General features: G+C 45.8%; 1 protein-coding gene across 3 annotated transcripts in view; it reads right to left on the reverse strand.

The window, feature by feature from the left end:
- LOXL2 (lysyl oxidase like 2) overlaps window positions 1-23,305 on the reverse strand; it is a 99,085-nt gene that overhangs the window by 60,875 nt on the left and 14,905 nt on the right. For all 3 annotated transcript variants that reach the window (XM_084615308.1, XM_084615306.1, XM_084615307.1), the window contains 2 exons: window positions 18,085-18,526; window positions 12,801-12,976 (listed from right to left, as the gene is read on the reverse strand). In XM_084615308.1, coding sequence (XP_084471434.1) covers window positions 12,801-12,976; window positions 18,085-18,445 — 537 coding nt within the window. In that variant the 5' untranslated portion in view covers window positions 18,446-18,526. The remainder of the gene's footprint in view (window positions 1-12,800; window positions 12,977-18,084; window positions 18,527-23,305) is intronic.

A 23,305-nucleotide genomic window follows, 5' to 3' on the forward strand; every position in this document is an offset into this window, starting at 1 on the left:
ACAACGCTTCCTCAGCTCTCGTCCCCTAAAGCCCCTACTCTACTTGCGCTATATTGATGACATCTTCATCATCTGGACCCATGGAAAAGAAGCCCTTGAGGAATTCCACTATGATTTCAACAATTTCCATCCCACCACCAACCTCAGCCTGGTCCAGTCCACACAAGAGATCCACTTCCTGGACACTACAGTGCTAATAAACAATGGTCACATAAACACCAGCCTATACCGGAAACCTACTGACCGCTATTCCTACCTGCATGCCTCCAGCTTTCACCCTGACCACACCACACGATCCATCATCTACAGCCAAGCTCTGCGATACAACCGCATTTGCTCCAACCCCTCAGACAGAGACAAACACCTACAAGATCTCTGTCAAGCTTTCTTACAACTACAATACCCACCTGCAGAAGTAAAGAAACAGATTGATAGAGCCAGAAGAGTTCCCAGAAGTTACCTACTACAGGACAGGCCTAACAAAGAAAATAACAGAACGCCACTAGCCGTCACCTTCAGCCCCCAACTGAAACCCCTCCAACGCATTATTAAGGATCTACAACCTATCCTAAAGGATGACCCAACACTCTCACAAATCTTGGGAGACAGGCCAGTCCTTGCCTACAGACAGCCCCGCAACCTGAAGCAAATACTCACCAACAACCACATACCACACAACAGAACCACTAACCCAGGAACTTATCCTTGCAACAAAGCCCGTTGCCAACTGTGCCCACATATCTATTCAGGGGACACCATCACAGGGCCTAATAACATCAGCCACACTATCAGAGGCTCGTTCACCTGCACATCCACCAATGTGATATATGCCATCATGTGCCAGCAATGCCCCTCTGCCATGTACATTGGTCAAACTGGACAGTCTCTACGTAAAAGAATAAATGGACACAAATCAGATGTCAAGAATTATAACATTCATAAACCAGTCGGAGAACACTTCAATCTCTCTGGTCACGCGATCACAGACATGAAGGTCGCTATCTTAAAACAAAAAAACTTCAAATCCAGACTCCAGCGAGAAACTGCTGAATTGGAATTCATTTGCAAATTGGATACTATTAATTTAGGCTTAAATAGAGACTTGGAGTGGCTAAGTCATTATGCAAGGTAGCCTGTTTCCTCTTGTTTTTTCCTCCCCCCCCCCCCCCCGATGTTCTGGTTTAACTTGGATTTTAACTTGAAGAGTGGTCAGTTTGGATGAGCTATTACCAGCAGGAGAGTGAGTTTGTGTGTGTATGGGGGTGGGGGGGATGTGAGAACCTGGATTTATGCAGGAAATAGCCCAGCTTGATTGTCATGCACATTGTGTAAAGAGTTGTCACTTTGGATGGGCTATCACCAGCAGGAGAGTGAATTTGTGTGGGGGGGTGGAGGGTGAGAAAACCTGGATTTGTGCTGGAAATCACTTTAGATAAGCTATTACCAGCAGGACAGTGGGGTGGGAATAGGTATTGTTTCATATTCTCTGTGTATATATAAAGCCTGCTGCAGTTTCCACGATATGCATCTGAGGAAGTGAGCTGTAGCTCACGAAAGCTCATGCTCTAATAAATTGGTTAGTCTCTAAGGTGCCACAAGTCCTCCTTTTCTTTTTGCGAATACAGACTAACACGGCTGTTACTCTGAAACACCACCAAGTCAACAGAGCCCGGAATAACATGGTTAAAAGCTGTAACATAGGCAGGACTTAACTGTGTTCCTCCCCATGGCAGGAACCATGCCTACAGACAGTTCCACCCACAGTCTAGCTAGTGCTGGAATTTAGACCCAGATTTATTTGCAGATATCTAAAAGCTGCAGCCATTAAGTATACTTAGTAGTGAATCCTATATTAAGTGAAGGGGCAGAATTAAATATTTTTTAAAGGATGTTTTTGAGATACTTTAAAAAAAAACACCACCTACCATGTGTCTACTTTTAAAAATTATAGTAGGATCCCGTTACTGTAGACCATAAAATTGCTAAGTATGTTTAAACTATATTTAGACAACACAAGGTGGCGAGACAAGCTATTTGAAAAGCAGGCCGTGAAAAGTTACGGCAGAAAGCCTATATCCTTCACTCATGCTTTTGTGGAGAACATCAACAAACATCAGAACGAATTCGATGCCAGCTGCCAACGTCTGGTGAAGCCTTTGAGAATCGAGTCCCAAATGTTTTTCATTTACATTAAGGCTCATTTTACCCCACTCTGGCATGGAAAGGGGTCTTAAAGCAGGTACAGAGTACATTTCCACCTTTGAAGGCACCTTTACACTGCCGGAATGGTGTCAAGGGGCCTCAGTGTAACTGAAAAATCAATCCCATGATGCAGAGATTGTTTGGTTTAGATCATTCGTGTTCTACCCTGGGTCAGTATCATTTTTCATTGTAAATTAGCAGAGGAATGGGCAAGGCAGCGTGTCTAGGGGCAGGGAGTCAGGACTGTTGGGTTCTATTCCAAATGCTTCCCCTCCATTACTGTGGTTTTTGAGCGATTCACTGAAAAATCCGGTCCTTAGCCTTTCTTGCTTCTTTACACCATCTGCAAAATGGGCATCTAGGACAAAGGGGCATTGAAAAGTTGAATTAAATGGTTATAAAGTGCTTGGAGATCCTTGGGTGAAAGGAGCTAAAATTGCTATGCCTTACATTTTCCAGAGTAGCTATTATTGCTACTCAGAGTATGTATTTATAACACTTATTGTTCCTTTCTTATATGCTCCCAAGGAAATCCAATGATCAATTCACAAGTGTATTCATAGACATACACTGACCCCCCCAAGAACAACCTGATTTACTTTTTCCCCCGGCACTCACCCTGGTTACGGCTAGCAGGGCCTTAGAAGCATCCGATCAATCTTATTGTCTGTCTAGAAGCCATGCCACTACAAATAGCCTCAGTTATACGCTCCACAATCATGGTTAGTTCCAAGCTATAAATCTGGCCACTAATGTGGATCAGAGAGAACACAGCTTCAAGCTTTATCTGGAGTTTAAAAAATGGAATCCAGATTAAGTTCTAAAACGTGGATACAACGTAATGAGATAAACCCACCTCCCTGAAGACAATGGAGTTACACCAGGGATGAATTTGGCCATGTGTATTCTATAATGTGTATGTACGTATAGCCATATCCATGTAAGTACACATGTAAAGACTGCAGTAAATAGATTCGCAAATTCAATTTGCCTGTCTTTTCACTCACTAAGCTCAGCATTGACAAGCACTCCACACTACTCCTTCTGTGCTCCCTTTCCATTCACATGCAGAAACCCTATTAGAATTTGGTTAGCCACACACCTGCCATGTTTCCACTCCAAGACTGTTGCTTTTTAACCCCTTAGTGGCATGCTGCTTACTATTACACACAGGTAAGAGTGATGAAGTGGAGAGAGGGGACTACTCTCAGCAGTGAAAGATTTACCTGCCTTTCCCTTTTAAGGTTCACAGAGGCAAAGAGGTATTAGCAAACAAGCCCAAGCCACAGGTCCCTGCTCTCGTAACATCAATGAGACGCTGTCTGGGTATTTAGACTACGCACTTTTTTTTTTTTCCAGGAGAGAAAATTTCCCTCTGTAATATTCACTCACTGTAATTTAAACTTCCCAGTAGAGCTGAGCAAACACTCCCTTCCTAACGCTGGAAAGCCGAGTATTTGCACAGCCAAGGAGAAGAGGCAGCAGGCTAATTCTCACAAGCCAGCAGCACATTCATGGGGCTGCTCTGGTATGTGCATTTTTAGGATCACCCCCAAGAAATGATCCTTTGAACAAATCTCAAGGGTAAATCATGCCATGACCACAGAAAATATCTGGCAGGAATGAAGAGGTTTTTTGGAATGGTTGAAAATTTGCCCTAAGATAAATCTGTTCTTTCTAGCCTGGTGTCTCGCCATTCATTGCAGATCTTCCATCACTAACTCTTGGTTGTGACATTTCAGCCTGTCTCTCTCTTAACCCATTTGTTGCCTGACAATGAGTCTTCCCAAAGGACCAGATCACAAACCCTACTGAAAGTAACAGGACAGCTGAGGCAACTGCTGTACCAGTGGGTGTCAAGAGTTCACCACTTGGCTTACAGTGAGGGGCCTGGATTCACCAAGCCATGAATGCAATACTGGGGACACAACGTCAGCAGCAGTGGGTCTGTGACAGGGGGTGTATACGCTTTGTTGAGATGATTAGAGTTCTTACCCATAGATAGTAACAAATTTCTCCCAATCCCCAGTAGAAATGTCCAGCTTCAAAAGGAGCTCCGCTCAGGGCTGGTCTACACTGAAAACTCTCTTCATAATAGCTATGTCTGTCAGGGTTGTGAAATCCACACCCCTGGAGAGATGTAGCTACGCTGGTCTAAACTCCCGGTGTAGACAGCGCTAGGTCGACAGAAGAATTGTTCCATCAAACTAGGTATCGCCTCTAAAGGAGGTGGATTATCTCAAGTGACGAGAACCCCTCCTGTCACCGTAGTGAGTGTCTACACTGAAGCGCTACAGTGACACAGCTGTGCCGCTGTTACGTTTTAAGTGTAGACATAGACACCTGCTGTCCGACACGTATGGGACACGTAGGCTTTGAGGGCACTATGAGGAATGCTAAAGCATCAAATAACATGGAGATACAGCAGGTCAAAGCAAATGCTGTCCCGTTTTCAGCCAAAAACCTTGGTCATCTCTGGGCTGTGCTCACCCCCGTGACCAGCTTTCCCCTGCTACTGGTTCTTGTTGGGAACCCGTAGGGAGGAAGAGGAGGGTTGGATAGGCGTGATGGCCAGGGAGGATCAGGGAAGGCGCCAAAGTGGTATGGCATGGGCTGCGGTGGGGAACTGGGTGGCAGCGACGAGCGAGAGCTCCCAGGGGAACAGGAAGACGAGCTGAGAGTGAGAAAGGTGGTTTATAGAGAATGGAAAAAAAAGTTTCCTCCCCCATTCCTCAGTGCCACTCCCAGAGAACTAATCTCAGTGCTGTAAGGGTTAGAGAGAGAAATTTCTCGTGATGGAAGGAGTGGGATCTAGTGGTTCAGACAGGGGTCAGTGAGTCAGTACGTCTGAGTTCCATTCCCACTTCTAACAGGGACTCCTAGGTGGCATTAGGAAAGATTTCACCTTCCCGTGTCTTGGTTTCCCCATTTGTAAGAGAGGGATAATGGGCTCCCTGGGGGGTTGTGAGGATGAATTAAGCTGTATTAATAAAGCACTTTGAGATCATCAGATGAAGCGGGCAAAGGGCTATAATAATACCTCCTTGCCACGCAGCATGAACCAGTGGTAACAGTTTAAACAGCTGTGCCTCAAGGTTCTGTCTGTAACCGTCCACTTTTCCATCATACAAGAACCCTCACATTGCTGAAGGAAGGGGACTTAAGGACACTGATGCATGTGACTGAAAAGCTCTGGGGAAGGCTCCCTTTGTTCAGCTGCGAGAAGAATTATTGCTTCAAAGCAGCAATGAGCAGGTATATTCTTTCATGTCAGGATGGGGTCGGAAGGAGCAGGGAAGAAGAGAGACACAATCCTCAGACTATGAAAAGAGCTGTAATGGAAAAAAAGTCTCTCTGATCATCATACACACAGACCAAGCTTTTTACAGTCATCTCTGGAAAATTTCATCCTACATGCTTTACTTGCAGTGTTTCCAGATTAGGAACCCGAGGGACATTTTCCAATAAAAATAACCTTTGCTAGAGGGATATAATGTTGCTTCTGAAGAGTGTAAAGATTTTGTCTGTTTGATTTTAGGAACCTGGGTCAAATCCTCAGCTGGTGTAAGCCTGCATACCTCCACTGACTGAGTCCCACTGAAATGGAGCTACATTGATTTACACCAGCTCATGATCTAGCCTTCTGTATTAAATCTTAATAATACTTCATAGTTCTAAAGTGTTTATCCCAGGAGGATCTCAAGGCACTTTCCAAACAAGTAATCTTTCTTACCTATCTCCCAAGGGGGCTGTGGCATATGATCCCCATATTACAGATGGGAAAATCTAACACACAGAGAGGTTAAAAGTCTGTCCCATGGTCACATAAGGAGTCAGTGGCAGGTCTGGTAATAGAACTCAGGAATCGATAACCCTTGAGGACATGCCTACACTGCAGTAAAAACACCTGTGGCTGGCCCACGTCAGCTGACTTGGGCTCGCAAGGCTTGGGCTTCAGGGCTATAAAATTGCAGGGTAGATATCCAGGCTTGGGCTGAGGCCAGGGCTCTGGGACCCTCCCACCTCAAGGAGTCTCACAGCGCAGACTCCGGCCTGAGCCCTGACATCTACACTGCAATTTTATAGCCCTGCAGCCCAAACCTATAAGCCTAAGTCAGATGACAGAGGCTAGCCACAGGTGTTTTAGCGTGGTGTAGACAAAGCCTTAGATTAAAACATTTTGCAGTGGCAGCATCTGATAATTCATAGGATTAGCACTCAGAACCCAGAAGATTAGAACTCAGAATCCTAAGCATTCATTTAGGAAAGGTCACAGTTGTTAAAAAATTAGGCCTTTCTATGTGAGAAAGAGGCACTGGATTTGTTAAAGCTGCAGTTTTAAAGCCCCTTATTTTGGCTTAAACCAAGTTTATTTTGATTAATCTTAAATTGATTAGGAATTGGTTTAAAACTAAACTAAACTAAGGGCATCCACATGGGAGGTTTGCATTGGTTTAAAAAGTGATTGAAGTTAAACTAGTGGAATTTTCTCACCTAGACCAGGCCGTGATGCTCCTACTTAATAAAGAATTTCAAGCTACCAGAATCCTTCCAACTGGAAAAAGCGGATGAGTGGGAGAAGACTGCGTCAGGTGCACTAGAAGTGAAAAAGTGGGAGTGTACAAAACAACCGTTTCCTTTGGTGAATCTGAGCAAGATGTGCAAGATTCTCAGACGTGCAATGGAAAAGCAAAGACTTTCAACATTCATTCGCACAGGCATCTTGACCTCCCTGTTTCGGATTTTATGACCCTCTGATCTCCTCACCTTTGGCTTGAAACTATGTCATACCAGCTGCTAACAAGATAAAGTGAAGATTAGCCCCGGGGGGGAGAAGGTTAGATATTTAGCAGCTAACTGTTACTGAAAAATATCTGTGGAATGGAATTTTAAAATTCATAGCCGATCACCCTTCGCCTTGGTCTGTGATCCTGCTGTAATAAAGCAGCAGAAGAGAGGACCTTCCAGCATGCCCTGACCTCTCAGAGAGATGTGATAAAATGGGTTTGGTTGTGCACAGTAGGAGCAAGAGTATGTTTTTATCCTATTTAGGAGGCCCCAACGTTCACGCAAAGTGATGTGCAGGAGATAGGAACATACCAATATTGGACCAAATTCTCAGCAGGTGGAAAATGGCATAACTCCACTGACTTCAACTGAGCTACACCAACTGGTGTGCACCAACAATCAATAGCATCAATCTATGCTAGCAGGGGAAGGAGAGGGATTTCGAGAACTAACCCCTTCTTTCTGTCCTGCCTTTGAAAGGTTTCAGGAGATCGTCGCATGCACCAGCCAAAACTCAGGCTTTTATCTCCCTTTCATGCTATAATTAGAGGCCAAACTTTTCAAGCACAGGCGCCTACACTTAGGACTCTAAATCCATATTTAGGCACCTAAATAAGAGAGGCCTGATCTTCAGAGGTGCCGAGCTCTGCTTGGAGCTCCGGGTGAAAGCCAGACCACTTTCGCAGGGAGGCTGTGCAGCCGAGCGGATAAGACAATAAACTGGGACTCGGGAGATCTTGCATTCTATTGCAGGCTCTGCAACTGATCTGTTGGGTGACACTTCACCTCCCTATACCTCAGTTTGCCCCAATTTCCCTCCTTTGTGAAGTGCCTTGAGATTTAGAGATAATGATCTGGAGGATGGTGTGGATTGCACCCTCAGCAAGTTCGCGGATGACACTAAACTGGGGGGAGAGGTAGATACGCTGAAGGGTAGGGAGAGGGTCCAAGTGACCTAGACCAATTGGAGGTTTGGGCCAAAAGAAATTTGACGAGGTTCAACAAGGACAAGTGCAGAGTCCTGGACTTAGGAAGGAAGAATCCCATGCGCTGCTACAGGCTGGGGACCAAATGGCTCAGCAGCAGTTCTGCAGAAAAGGACCTGGGGATTACAATGGATGAGAAGCTGGATACGAGTCAGCAGTGCGCCCTTGTTGCCAAGAACGCCAACTGCATATCGGGCTGCAGTAGTAGGAGCATTGCCAGCAGATCGAGGAAAGTGATTATTCCCCTCTATTGGGCACTGGTGAGGCCACACCTGGAGTACTGCGTCCAATTTTGGTCCCCCCACTACAGAAGGGATGAGACAAATTGGAGAGAGTCCAGCGGAGGGCAACAAAAATGATTCGGAGGCTGGGGCACATGACTTACAAGGAGAGGCTGAGGGAACTGGGGTTATTTAGTCTGTAGAAGAGAAGACTGAGGGGGGATTTTATATCAACCTTCAACTACCTGAAGGGGGGTTCCAAAGAGGATGGAGCTCGGCTATTCTCAGTGGTGGCAGATGACAGAACGAGGAGTAATGGTCTTAAGTTGCAGTGGGGGAGGTTTAGGTTGGATATTAGGAAACACTTTTTCACTAGGAGGGTGGTGAAACACTGGAATGCTTTACCTCGGGAGGTGGTGGAATCTCCTTCCTTTGAAGTTTTTAAGGTCAGGCTTGACAACGGCCTGGCTGGGATGATTTAGTTGGGGTTGGTCCTGCTTTGAGTAGAGGGTTGGACTAGATGACCTCCTGAGGTCCCTTCCAACTCTGATATTCTATGATTCCATGATTATTAGGTCATAAATAAATGCAGCTAGATACAAGGGTCATCCAAACTATCCCACCGTGTTCAAGCCTCGAATAGAAAGAAAGGGCTGCATGCGTCATAGCAATAGAGCTGGACTAAGAAGCTGATTCTGCAGTCTTTACTAAGGTAGACATGGCAACTTTCCATTGACACAAGAGGAAGAATGATTTTGTGGTAACCGCATTGTCCCAAGATTAAGGAGATGCAGGTTCAATTCTTTCAGTCCACAGATTTCCTGTGTGGTCTTTGGCCCAGGTGATTTACTCTCCCCCCTCTGCCTCAACTGGTAATGGTAATAAAAATGTTTACTGACATCAGAATGGGGTCTTATAAGAAACTAGACAGATTGAGGGTACTCAGCCTGGAAGGATCAGGCCCCTAAAAGATCAGTTCCACTTTCTTCGCAAACACAATATGCTTAAGTCACCAGTGCTCCCCTGCTAGTCCCAGGAGGGCTGCTACTGTCCTTTAGCGTGATTGGTCTGAGAGCCTCAGAGATCAGCCAGGCGGTGGAGAATTTAACTTTATTTCACACCTTTTCCTACTCCTGTGGGATCTTGCTAGTGACTCACATCTGCATCATTTAAACTGCTTAAACTTTGCTTGGAATGTATAAAATGAATTAAAGCCTCAAAAGCAACAAAAGTCGGAACAAACCAGCTCTAAGTTAACCCAATGTGTTTAACTCATTAGTCAAACGCTCTGCTTTTCCATTAGCTAAGCACTAGGGCTCTAGAATTTATGATTAATATCGGAAGCATCCCCAAGCGAGATGACCTCTGTCTAGACTGATGCATGTTTTCCTCCAGCCTCTGTGCTGATAATTCCCAGGTGGCTATGGGGAAGCGAGCATCTGCCAAAGCCATCTCTGATATTCCAGGGTTTTGTATATACTCCCCTATAAACAATGGTGCCATTGACCTGGTCACTGAGAGATCCCTGTTAGGATACGAAAGGCCTCATTTCCCTTCTTACTCATTTATGGGAAGCTGCTAAGGGGATGGTGATGGGAAATGGGAGAAAGCCACTGTAGCAATTCCTTGCACAGCTGCGATGCCTTTCACAAGATTGTCTCAAAGCTCTTTACGCATTCCCCAGTTGAAGCTACACAGCAGCCCCGTGAGGTAGGTGAGTCGTGTCAGGTAGGGAAACAGATACACAGATACTAAATGGCTTTACCCAAGGCCACAGCTAGTTAGTGGCTGAGCCAGAACTCTCCGTCCTCTGCTCTAACCACTGAATCAGCGCTCCAGAAAAAAACCCCAAAAACAAAAAACCCCCACCATCAGTATTTTTCTCCTTTTTCACACTACCACCAATGCATTTCCTCTCTATCGTTCTGCTGCAAAGCGGAGGGTGGCTAAGATTTCTGGCCTGGGGTTTTCTTTCCACTCAGGTGTGAATGTCAATGCGTTTGCCACTCATACTAGGAGAATGTGGACCTATGTCCTCCTCGAGTGGCTGGTCCACACAAGAGGTTTATGAGTCTTCCACATTAGCCATCTTAGGAGGCTAAAGTCCTTAAGCTCAAGCAGTAGAAGCCCCGGCTTTAGCAGTGAAGATCACGGATTCAAACCCCACAGTCTGCTCAAACAGGGGCAACTACATAGTGCCACCCAACGTGCAGCCTGAACCCATGAGCCTGGCAATAAGAGTCACGGACCGTAAATTCACTCAGACAGTGACTCGGAACATCAGACAGTTTGAAGAGTGCACAGGTGAAAGTCTTCCACCATCCCCTTCATCCTGGAGAGCTTTCCCCCTCCTTCACAGACTCACAACAACCGCTACATTTGCGGCTCCGGGACCAGCGTCTCCGGTGACTGATTCCGTAATGCAAACGGCACCCTCTTCCTGCTAACGGCTGAGATCACCCCATCGACACCACACACATGCTGGGAGGATCTGAGATTACTACAGAACTAGTGTGTGTGGTGACCCACTAGGCCATGGCCTACGCATTCTTAAACAGGGAGTGCTACATTTCTTCACCATCCAAATTATATTTACCATCCTCCAGTGGAGCAGTCTGTAGGAACCAAATGTTAAAAGGTTATTGCTAGTTATTGAACAGCCAACAGTCCTTTGAATAATCTTGTTTTAAAAGTGCATTAAAAAAACCAAACACATATCCACTATTGTTGCAGGTTGTAAAATGTGTCCACAGCCAAGCCAGGACTTAGCCACAGAAACTACTCTGTGGTGGCTCAGATACCATGGATTCCCCCTTATACTTAGGCTCGGATATAACTGTGGTAATTGGATGGGATCTGCTGGCGAATGATGACGAAGGGTGATCTCTGTATTTCATATTAAAACACTAAAACACTGTAAAGAGAGCAACTTTGCGCTGAGTCATCATGAGTCGTTTGCAACCTGAAGCCACTCAGAAATCCACGATGGACAGAATTATTTGCTCACCTAGCTCATCCTCTTTCCACTACAGGATTCGTCCTGGCAGTTTATTCTCAAGGAGTCTGTCAAATCTAGTTTTAAAATGACTCAAGCAACAGAGATTTCAGCATTTCCCATGGGAAACTATTCCACGGCCGAATAGCCTAACCTCCCAGTTAAGAACTTTTTCCGGACGTCCTGCCTACACTTGTTAAATTTCCTCCCAGCACTCCGAACAATAATCCTCAACTCCTTCAGACACTCTGCAGAGTTATCACAGCCCCTCTTTCATCATCCTTTAGCCAAGTGGCACATAAATAGTTCTTTAAATAGTGCCTTATAAGTCAATCCACTCAAACCCACAACTCTTGGAATCTGCTCATGTCCGTGGACAACTCTGTCGTACCCAAATTTGCCCATAAGACAACCAAAGAGAAGCCAGATCACGACTATAGAAAACGGCACCCAATAATTCATAGTTTTTAACAAATAAGGAATTCATCTACTTACAAGCACTCTATCACACATGTTGTGTCTTTCTGATTTGATTGCCATGCTTATTAAAGTACAATAATTTTTTACTTTTGTAAAAGGTGATCCACAAGGAAAAATAACTGGGTTTGTACCTTCCCATATACTACGCAGAAATTCTAAAAACGTTTGTTTAAAAATATCAGCATGTGTCTTTATTTTACTGCTGACAAAAAATTAATCTAAGAAAACACCCTGGAATATTTGCTTGCTGTTATAGCCGGATTGTATACTATTCTTAAGACAGGAAGTAGGACTCATGCAGAGTTGTTGCTTGCCATTAAATATGTTTCACCCTGCAATCAGCTGTATTTTAGTACCAATAGAGGTGATTCTTGTAAACAGTGTATAGTTTGTAAAGAGCCTTGTGATTCTTCATTCTGAAAAGGTACTATATGTTATTGTTCTCGATTATTTATATTGCAGAAGCAGCTAGATGTCTCGAATGAGATCAGTGCCATATTATGCTAGATGCTGACAGTCTCTGCCTCTGGGGCCTTTGGTCTCGATAGACCAGACAGAAAAAGGGCGGTAGGAACTATCATTACCCCATTTCACAGAGGAGGGGCTGGAACACAATAGCTTATATCGTCACGTCTACGTTAAGACGAAGTAGATAAGAGAAGAGCCATCCGTAGGACAACTCACGAAAGCATCATGCAGTGCTGTTAAATACCAGATCGGATCCTTTCCTCACACCCAGTACGTGACATGGGCTTCAATCGAAACGCCAGCTCTGAACATCTGCACTGGAATGCGTTACCTAGGGAGGTGGTGGAATCTCCTTCCTTAGAGGTTTTTAAGGTCAGGCTTGACAAAGCCCTGGCTGGGATGATTTAACTGGGAATTGGTCCTGCTTTGAGCAGGGGGTTGGACTAGATGACCTTCTGGGGTCCCTTCCAACCCTGATATTCCATGATTCTATGATCTAGTGTGCTAGGCAAGTTTGAGCACGGATCTGAACGCTGCAGGTTGAGCCCAACAATTTCGTCACCTGGGCAGATATAGCACCTGATCCGAACACCATGGGAAGCCTGCCATTGACTTTCAATGGGCATTGGATCAGTTCCTTCAAGTTATACGTGCATTTACCTCTATTTGGTTGAGAAACGACTTGTCAAACTTGAAGCCAGGGATCCTCTTTTCACTGCAGACAACTCCCACGTCTTCGGTGTGTTTGCAGTCTGTGACGCCCCAGCCGTTTGTGGTACATGCTGCCAGCGTCACCTCTTTGCCCGTACAGTGGACATTGTCCATCCAGATTTTGCCTGAGGAGGCAAGAATAGAAAGACCTGAGACATCAGTGGGCAAACTGCAGAGATGGTAAATCTAGATTCCGTAATAATTGATCTAAAATGAGCCTGACACACCAGTTCTGCTAAGTGCGTGTTCCCCACTGTAACTCCTGTCAAAGGAAGGTCTAAAATCTTTACTTAAATAAATTGAGAAAACAGCCAAGTTAATTCAGTCTATCCAGGCCTGTGCAGGACCCACCTCAGATATTTATAAACCAGAAACACAACAGTTAAGTTGAATAAGGTACGTGTTTAGGGTTAGATCCTGAGATGGTGTAAATCAGCATCACTCCATTGAAGTTAATGGAGCTACACTGATTTGAGGATCTGTTCTTCAATGTCCAATAGCAACTAAGTCTGCATTAAGATACACAAGCCAAGAATTCCCAAAGTGACTAATGAGTTGGGGGCCCCAAGCTGAGATACCTTGCAGGGGCCCGATTTTCTGACAGTGCTGAGCACCCACCCTCTGAAAATCAGCTCCTTTAAATGCGTCTCATGTTGGGAATCCAAAAATCAAGTCAAATTTTGAAAATCTTCCCCACCTTCGGTATTGAAGCGGAATTTAAAACGTGAAGCAATGTAGCGTAGTCATTTCAGATAGACACATGACACCACACTGATGCTGTGCTCAGAGAGTTCTGCGCTTTCTGCACATTGTATCTGAGTCCCACCGTAATGAGTGGATGCCAGGCACAGTGTCCCGCTGCGGATAGTCCTGTTTCGCAACGTGGAACAAAATCCTTTTTTCTGCTGTACCACCCCCTCTGCCATTTGCAGCAGCACATGAAGGAAAGGCAGGCAAAAGTGACTTTAATCATAAACTTCCTTGTGGTAAAAGCTATCTTCCCCTGACGGCGGCCACTTCAGAGCGTCTGGTGTCAGTTGGTCCCCTTGGCTCAGTTGATTAGAGCATGGCCTCCAATTGCACATGCCATGAATCAGCTGTCTATATCCAGGGCCTCTTGCATCCTCTCTAATATGTCAAATCCCAATTACACTTCCTTTTGGAGAGAACTCCGAGCTTTGGTTGAATCGTGTCATTTTTTAAAATGTGTGTTTTGGCCCAAATTTCAATGGGTGCCTAATGACTTGGGAGGCCTGGAATTCCAGGTTGAAACACCTTAACAAGGCTTGACTCTCAGACAGTGCTGAGCCCCAACTTTCTGAAAAATCAGGCCCCCTTTAAGGCATCACCAGCTTGGACACCTAAAATCACAGGCCACATCTCAACACCAGGGCCACACTCTCCCTGCAACAGCTGATGAGGGTGAAAGCATTTACAGCGTCACATGGAATCTACCGTCCCAACTCTGGGCTGCATATAGTGCCCATCCCTGGAGTCTTGAAGGGACTGATCCTCAGAAGCACTGAGCATTTGTAGCCCCTAGGACTTCAAGGGGAGCTGTGGGCCTCTGAAATAAAATCAAGCCCTGCATGCTTAACCCAAGTGACAGACCACAGAAGGGGTGTTCCACATTTGGGGATCAGAAAGAGATTCCCCCTCCCCCAGCTGTAACAATCCATTCTGACACCTTTAAAAGTGAGATGTATAGGACCTCCTCGGCATCATTGCTACTATGTTATATACAAGGGATCTGAGCTGTTTCCCCAGGCCCTGTGCCAAGCCTACATGAATGGCCATGGTGCAATGCAAGCTCTCACGCTGGTCACATGGAAGGAATCCCCCCCCGCCTCTTCCAGTTTTGCGGCTGCTACTGAAAACACCAGGGCAGCCTCTGCAACTGCTGCATTCCCTCCTCTGTCTCTCTAACTAGATTCCTATATATCCCCCCATCGCCATAGCTTCAGAGGGTGTGATTACACCACAGCCAAACACCTGTGGCTCACCCATGTCAGCTGACTTGGACTTATGGAGCTATAAAATTGCAGGGTAGATGTTCAGGCTCCAGCCCAACCCCAAAGTCTACACAGCACTTTTATAGCCCCATGAGCCTGAGTCAGACGACACAGGGCCGCTGTGGGTGTTTCATTGCAGTGCATGTAAGCCCAAGGTTCGAACTCAGACTCAAGCTACACACAAATTGTGCTGACCCAGGGTTCCAGGACCCCGTGGAGGTGGAGGGGGCCAAGCCTCAGTCAAGCTGGGATCCAGGATTTAAGCCCCACGTCTTCAACGTAGATGCAGCCCCACCAGACTTGTGCTCTAGGAGTCTGCCAGAAGCATCCCACAGGCTGACTTCCTTTGTCCTCTGGACAGTCAAGTTTGGTGGTTAGTCAAGTTCCCCCCCCCGCATCATAAACAAAGGGCTACAGTGTCTACATTTTGGGTGGGCGTTAGGAAGTCTGGGATATAGTTGGTTGGACTCGGGGCAGCATGATATCACGTAGAAGCTATAGCCCCAGATTGGAACCCAGGCTTCAACAATTCCTAGCCAGGGATTATCAATGATGTCAACGCTCATGCCAAAGCTTAAACCCAGGATCTGATAAATCGAGTTCTAACAACCCCAGGCTCACACTGCAATGTAGACATATCCTGAGCCCATAGTGCATTTTACATTTGGCTGGTTGATTCACCGTATCCTGGATCCATCAACCATGCTCCTTCTCTCTTCCAGACCAAGTCATGCTCAGACCCTCCCCACAGCAATGCAGAAATTGCCCTGGTGAATCCCATCTCCATGGCATGGGCTCCCTGCAGCACACAGAGAAAGAGCACTCACTCTAAGTGAATCAGAGGGTAATGTTTTGTTTAAAGTGTCACGGCCTCTCCCTTGGAAATCTCCTGCTGGACCGTGGGAGCCAAGATCCACAATGTGGGACAACATTTGGGGTCTCAAATTTCTCTCAAGTCAATTTTAAGCCCTGCTTCCTTTTTATGGGTAATTTTATAGGTGTGAGTGTTAAAGAACAGTGTTAAAAAACTATGGACCAAATTCATCCCCAGTGTAACTGCCTGGAGTGAATGGAGTTACATCTAGCATGAACCTGGCTCTATGTTTCATGCTATCAATTATAAAATATTCAGTAGGCAAACATTTACTTATGGTAGATAAGACAATTAAACAGAGTTATTGAGGTTTATGGAGCTATTAAACCCCATATATGATTTTAATAAACAATTCCTACATATAACAAACCAATATTTGCCATCCTACATCTCAACTAACTGCATATTTGGAAGCCCCAATTTGAAGCATGATCGGTTTGATGTCTCATCTGTAACAGTACACTTTACATCCAAGCCATCTGTATGTAATATCAAGGAGGAGAAAAAATAAACACAGAGTTCCATGTAAGGTTCGGCCTGATGAGAACTCTTCCCCAGCCAGACCTAGTATGTTAGTTTCCTGAATGATTAATATAAATTGTGTTTAATTACGTAATTAGAAATGCAGGCTGGGGCATCTCACAGGCTAGTCCAGAAGCCACTCAGAAGTGAGCTGTAGCTCACGGAAGCCTGTGCTCAAATAAATTGGTTAGTCTCTAAGGTGCCACAAGTACTCCTTTTCTTTTTGCGAATACAGACTAACACGGCTGCTACTCTGAAACCTGTCAAGACAAACTGCTTCCCTCAGCAAAATTTTAGTCTGCCACCCGCTTACTACCAGTAACAGACAGTCCCTTACAATCTGAAGACTCAAGGCACAGGGTGGGAAGAAGGAAGGACCATTATCCCCATTCTACAGACGGGAAAACAAGAGACACAGATTAAGTGACTTGAAGAAGGTCGTACAGTCGTAGACCAACAGATCATGCCATCTGACCTCCCGAATATCACAGGCCACCGACGCCACCCAGCTCCCGCACACTAAACCTGACAACCGAAATTAGACCAAAGAAACTGAGACCCCCGGGAGACTAGACTATGATGTGCCACAGGCAGAGAATAGGAGGAACCGAGGTGCACCAGTGCCTAAGACCCCAGCAATGGCAGGGAAATGGTTAAGTGAGAGATGCCCAAATAACCCTGGCAAGTGACCTGCACCCACACACCGCAGAGAAAAGCAAACCCCTCTCCCCACACGGTCACTACCAAACTGAGCTAGGGGAAAATTCCTTCCTGACCTCACCTATGGCAATCAGTTAGACTCTGAGCAGGTGAGCAAGAACAAACCAGCCAAGCTCCTGAGAGAGAGAGAATGCTCTGTGTCCTGGCCCACCCTGTCCAGAGTCCCATCTCCAGCCATGGCCATCCATGATACTACAGAGAAAGGAGATCAACGACAATCACCACCCCTGAATAGACTCGGGGGGAAATATCCCTTCCTGACCCCTGTAGGTGGCTGGCTAAAACCCTGAAGCATGAGCTTTTGGGAACATAAGCTATAAACCAGAAGTTAGCTCCAGGCCTGCTAAGCCCTGCCCCCTACCATCAGAAGCTACCTTGAAAGGTCCCAGAAGGGGGTCTGTGACAGCACCCGAAATCAAACCCACATCTCTTGCATTCCAGTCTCATGCTTTAACCACAAGACTCCCACCCAGCCTCTCCCAATCTGAAATGTCTGGGTACCCTAAATCTCAGTTCCATTAACACCAGCGGTGGTAGCCTGGGAACGGGGTCTGAGTCATTTCCTCTTCTCCGAGAGGTGGCCTCCTTTAGGCCAGGGCTGAGCCACATCCTCAGTCTGTTGCATTGACACATCAAGGGCTTTACATCTCCACGTTGCTCAATCTGGCCCCTCTCAATAGCTCTAAACTCAACTCAGGCCTGTCTCCACTGACACTTAACTCGTGGCTAGCTGGGATGTAAATCAACCCCATGGTAGCCTGCCATGCTCCAAGCATCCAGGTGGACCCTGCTACCACGCACTAAAAACGCTGTAGTGTGCTTGGATATATTCTGCTTTGAAACAGGAGCGGATTAAAGCATGCTAGAGAACTGTTAGTTCACAGCAGCAGGATCCACCCTAGTACTGGAGTGCGCAACAGGCTCGCGCGGGGCAGATGTACACCCCAGCTTGCCATGAACAAAGCGTTCACGTAGACAAGCCCTTTCATTTTGTTTCAATCATTTGCCACCGGAAACCCCACCACAGCGTGGGCACGCACAGAAGGCCAAGGAAAGTAGGGTGAACATAAACACAAGGTGGGCCGCAGAGACCGGGCGACTTTACCTTCTCCCTTTCCATACTTGGAGCTCGACACCCAGGACACAGCCTCCACGTAGCCCAGCTCCCTGCACACCACGTGAGCGGCGTGCATGGAGAAGTCGTCGTCACACACCGTGCCCCACTCCCCATTGTAGAACACTTCCACCCGCCCCTCATTGTGCTTCCGCTTCTGCCCGCTGAGCCGCAGCTGAATCTTGGGGACGTTGGCCGGCTGCTGGGGGGCGTGGTATTGCGGAGGGGGTTGCTCAGGGTAGCCTAAATAGGGCCAGTGCTCATACTGGGCAAGGCCCAAATGGCTCAGAGAGCTGACAAAGAACAGCACGATGAAACAGTGGTTACAGTTGAAACTCAGGCATCTTCCCATTTTCAGCCCCTGCGGTTCTCAGAGCCAGTGCCTCTCTTCAGCAACTGCTGTTCAGTGCGGGTAGGATGCTGCGTGGGTTGGCTGAAATGAAAGAAAAGTCTGTGTCAGAGGTAAAACATGATAACAATGGGGACTTATTTTTCTCTACAGAAGAGACCTGACCAATGGAAGGATACGTCCAAGTTGCCCCTCCTGGTGTTTTAGCGAAAGTTTTTGAAATCAAAGGTCTTGGGTTTGTTCCACAGGGCAACGGAGACAAACGTTAAAACCGCAACATGGTGTGTGACAAAGTACTGTTATTCTCCAGCCAGCTCTAATCTGAAAACAATTTTTTATGGAATTGCATTTAAAATGACCAAAGCAGACTAACCTATTCAACAGTCTGATTGAACAAGGGTTTTGCCATTTTAATTCTGTGGCCATCTCAGCAAATGTACAATTCATAGAATACCAGGGTTGGAAGGGACCTCAGGAGATCATCTAGTCCAACCCCCTGCTCAAAGCAGGGCCAATCCCCAATTTTTGCCCCAGATCCCAAATGGCCCCCTCAAGGATTGAACTCATAACCCTGGGTTTAGCAGGGCAATGCTCAAACCACTGAGCTATCCCTCCCCCACTTAAATAAATAAATTAAAAAAAAAAAAGCCAAATCCATCCTTTAAATGGTGGAAAAACAGAGAGGAAACTAAATAAAGTAATGTGGTCAAGAATGGAGAGATTTACACTGCAATTTGAGTTTTTGTGATTCCCAATATTATGACATACGACATATTTCCATTACTGCACGTCTGGCTTCATCTATATGGAATTATTGTTTGTGGTCATGCACAGGAATAATTTTTCATGTAGATTTGTCTGACATTCTCTGGCCTCTTGGTAATGTTATAGCTGAACTCCAGCCATAAGTCAACTAGATAGAAGTGCAGTGGTTAAACTACTTCTTCATGTTTATAGTGAGAGACGGGTCGGAAGGAGGAGTTATTTTCTGGTTAAGAAACTTGAGCCAGAAGTAGTGCTGAACTGAATGTCAGCTCATTTCCTGCCCCAGCCCTCAGATATTCCACATTGTCATTCATGCAACCAGCACGTGGAGCAGTCCGGGAGTACACGTGGAGGTTAGAGGCTGAATAGTTTCCAAATGAAGCAATGCCAGAGAGCAGTGGGAAAAAGATCCCCAACTCCCCAAAGCAGTATCGTTCCCCGGCAGCAGCCAAAACACAGGGAAGGAGAGTCATCAATACAGATGTCTAGAATGGAAGATTGGTCAGTATGTGCTAGGTCTGTGCTACCCCAAAAGGTGACAAAGAGACATGGGCACAGGGAAACCTGGATAAAGTAGCCTTCCAAGCTGCTGATGGAGGCTGTGTGGTCTATTGGACTGGAAGCCAGGAAACTTGGATCCTAATTCCCAGTTCTGCCACCACACTGCAAAGTGATCTCAGGCAAGTCACTTCCAGGGATGATGATACAGACTCTCCTTTCGTAAAGTGCTCTGAGACCTCTGGATGAAAAGTATCTCTCTCTGAACCAAGTGCAAGTAACAAAGGTGGGTGCATTTGAAACATCCCTATCCTTGACTGGCACAGTGAGGTTGTTAACCATGGTTCAAACAAAACTGGTTTGGGGAAACTAGGGGGACAGAGTGCTACAAAGTTCTGGGTTTGGGCCAAATCTTGAGCTTGTTAACATCATGGATTCCCATGAACTTCACTGGACTAAGATTGATTTCTAGGCTCTTGTATGGGACTCATCACTGTGGTAACTATACACCTCACAACACCCCATGAGGTCAGGAAGCATTATCCCCATTTCACAGATCAGGAACTGAGCCACAGAAAGAAAAGTGACTTGCCCACAGTCACATGTGGTGTCTATGGCAGAGCTGGGAGTAGAACCCAGATTCCTGAGTCCCAGGACAACACCTCAATCACATGACTTCTCTTTTCTTCTGACAATTCATTAAGGGGGTTTGCCAATGGAAGTAGAGTGAAATATGCATTATGACTGAACTTAATGTGCCTTTTTTGCATATGCAAAAGGCTCATGGGGACCAGATGCTGCATAAAACACTCCCGGCGCATATCCAGTGATTCCAGCAGAGTTACGTTGGGACAGCACTGGATGGCCATGTGAGTTATGAGTTTGGTTTTTGTTCTTGGCTCGTGTCAAAACATCTGGTATAAAAAGCTATCAGAGCCCACATGCTGACGTGATCCAATAAGGCAAATCTTAATGCCTAAAGTTGACATAGGCAGTCGGCTAGTTCAGGGATGGGTCCAGGACAAGAACATTTAAAGGAACAAATGGCAACCACCCGAATTAGGTAGGTTAAGAGCACAGTGCACAGACATATGGCTGCATCTTCCGAAGCCATAAAAAAAAATAACCCCAAAAAACCCTAGTGAGGTAAATATTTACAGCAAAAGGCTCACTTGCAGCCAAGGCTGTGGCTGAGATTTGCAAAGTCATCACAGGGATTGGGACTCCCCTGAATCTCAGTGGGAACTGAGCATTTTAAGCATCTGTGTTCGTAAGATGCTCCATTTGTGCCAGCACTGTTCAATACCTTTGTACTTTGGCAAATCACTCTCTCAAGCACTCTGATCTCCCTCTGAAGAGCTCAAAACACATTCATGATTTAAGCCTTACCCCCATGTGAGGTCGGTAGGTCTCCCCATTCAGGGGAAACTGAAGCACAGAACATTAATGTGCCCAACAAGTCAGTTGAAGAGCCTGGAAAAGAATCCAGATCTCTGGACTTCCTGTCCTGTGCTTTAAACCAGAAGACTATCCTCTGTCTCTACATTAACTCATTACTTAAGCTTTGATTCTGCAAGATACTGGTAAGGGCTGAATCAGGACTGGGGTTTTATCCGTCATAGAAAGGGACAGATGGATGCACAGGGCTCTGAGGGAACATGCAGCTCCTTTTCTTCACAATCATGTCGGGCTGTAATTTCTTCAGAGAATTCAGCGGGTGAAGCAAATATACTATTTGCCTCCACAAAGTCCGAATATAAACCCTACAGAGCTCATCAAGAATCCCTTTTTCAAAGTTGTGGCATCCCACAGACAATGGAGCAACTCAAACATGACCAGAAATATCAGATTCTCCTCGCTGTACAAACACCACATTTCCATCTGGAGTTTAAAAAAACACAAACAAACCATCAATGGATTTCAATAGCCACCTTAAAGCAAATTTGAGTCCCTTTGTACTAAGGGTGCCAGGAATGCTCCATTTGGCTTGCATGCAATAGTGTGTACATTCAAAGAGAAGGAATAATAGACATTCTGATTGCTACTGACTGGGCTATTTCACAATAGGGATTAGGAAATAGCTGCCATTCACCGGCCCGAGAAGGTACCACATTAAACTGTACACTGTGTGTTCTATATTCAATGCCCCAACTCCCTACAGAACACATTCCTCAAGCACATTAATACATCCTATAGTAAAGAGAGGAATGTTACCAGAATAGAATACAACAGTCGAAAGATAATTTTATCTATAAATGGTGCGGTTTATCATCTCAGTAAGGACACTTCCACACACAGGACCTGATCCGCTAAAGCTAGTGGGGGGTTTAAGTCAGAGATATGGAGGGCTCAACCCTGCTGTTTATGGAAATCAACATCACTTGAATGGGAGCAGGAGGGGGTCCAGCAGCACATAAGCCTGTGTTGACCCTCAAATCATTCCCAGCCTGCACTGGGACCACTCATTGAAACCATTATGCACTTGAGAAATCCCACTGAAGTCAATGGGACAACTCATGAGAGGAAACACTACGTCTAGACTTTCAAGATCAGGCCCCAAGAACCCTTTTAAGGTGCCACAACATGCAGAGAGACAGACAGCCATCAAGGTCACCAGCAGGGATTGAACCAGAGACCCTCAGCACAGGCCCCTACCACTTCAGCTAGAGGAGTAACTTGGCTGAGCTCAATGCTCACGTCAGTTATCAATGTGACCTGAAATAAAGTCCATTACACATCAGAGACCTGTGTGATTACTTTAAGGCCTCACTTTAGACCTATTTTAATAATTTCGTAGGTGCTGGTGCGACTATGGGAAAGCCACAAGAAGAAAAGCAGCATCTTGCTGGTCTGGAGAACCTGATTTGCAAATTCAGTGTGCTGAAAGGAGAAGAAAGTACTACACTGATGAACAGCCCAAGGGTTCCAGAATGTGCAACATTGTGCAATTGTACCTTCAAGCAGCTGCCGATAAAAAGATTGGTGACTTCAACAGAGCTCTTTAATACTCCCTTCTGAGATCTCAGCATCCCTACCCTCTCTCTCTCTCTCTCTCCTTATAAAAACTACTGTGCAATGGGCAAATGGAAATGTGTACAGTAGATGGAAGTTTAATGACCCACAATCCTTGCCCTACCTGAGGCAACACAGAGCACATACCATGGAGCATCATCAGCTTTTCAAGAAGAGTCAATTGCTTAGAGGTATAGCTTGCTTATGACAGATAGATACTCACCAGCAACTATACACCACACCACAGAAACACTAACCCAGGAACCAAGCCGTCGAACAAACCTTGTTGCCTACTCTGTCCCCTTATCTACTCTCGCGACACCACCAGAGGACCCAACCACATCAGCCACACCATCAGGAACTTATTCACCTGCACATCTACCAATGTGCTATATGCCATCATGTGCCAGCAATGCCCCTCTGGCACGTACATTGGCCAAACCAGACAGTCTCTACGTAAAAGAATAAATGAACGCAAATCAGACATCAGGAACGGTAACATACAAAAGCCAGTAGGAGAACACTTCAATCTTCCTGGACATTCTATAACAGATTTAAAAGTCGCCATCCTTCAATGAAAAAACCTTC

Source organism: Lepidochelys olivacea (assembly GCF_965140295.1).
Source record: "Lepidochelys olivacea isolate rLepOli2 genome assembly, chromosome: 26".
NCBI classification, from domain to species: domain Eukaryota; kingdom Metazoa; phylum Chordata; order Testudines; family Cheloniidae; genus Lepidochelys; species Lepidochelys olivacea.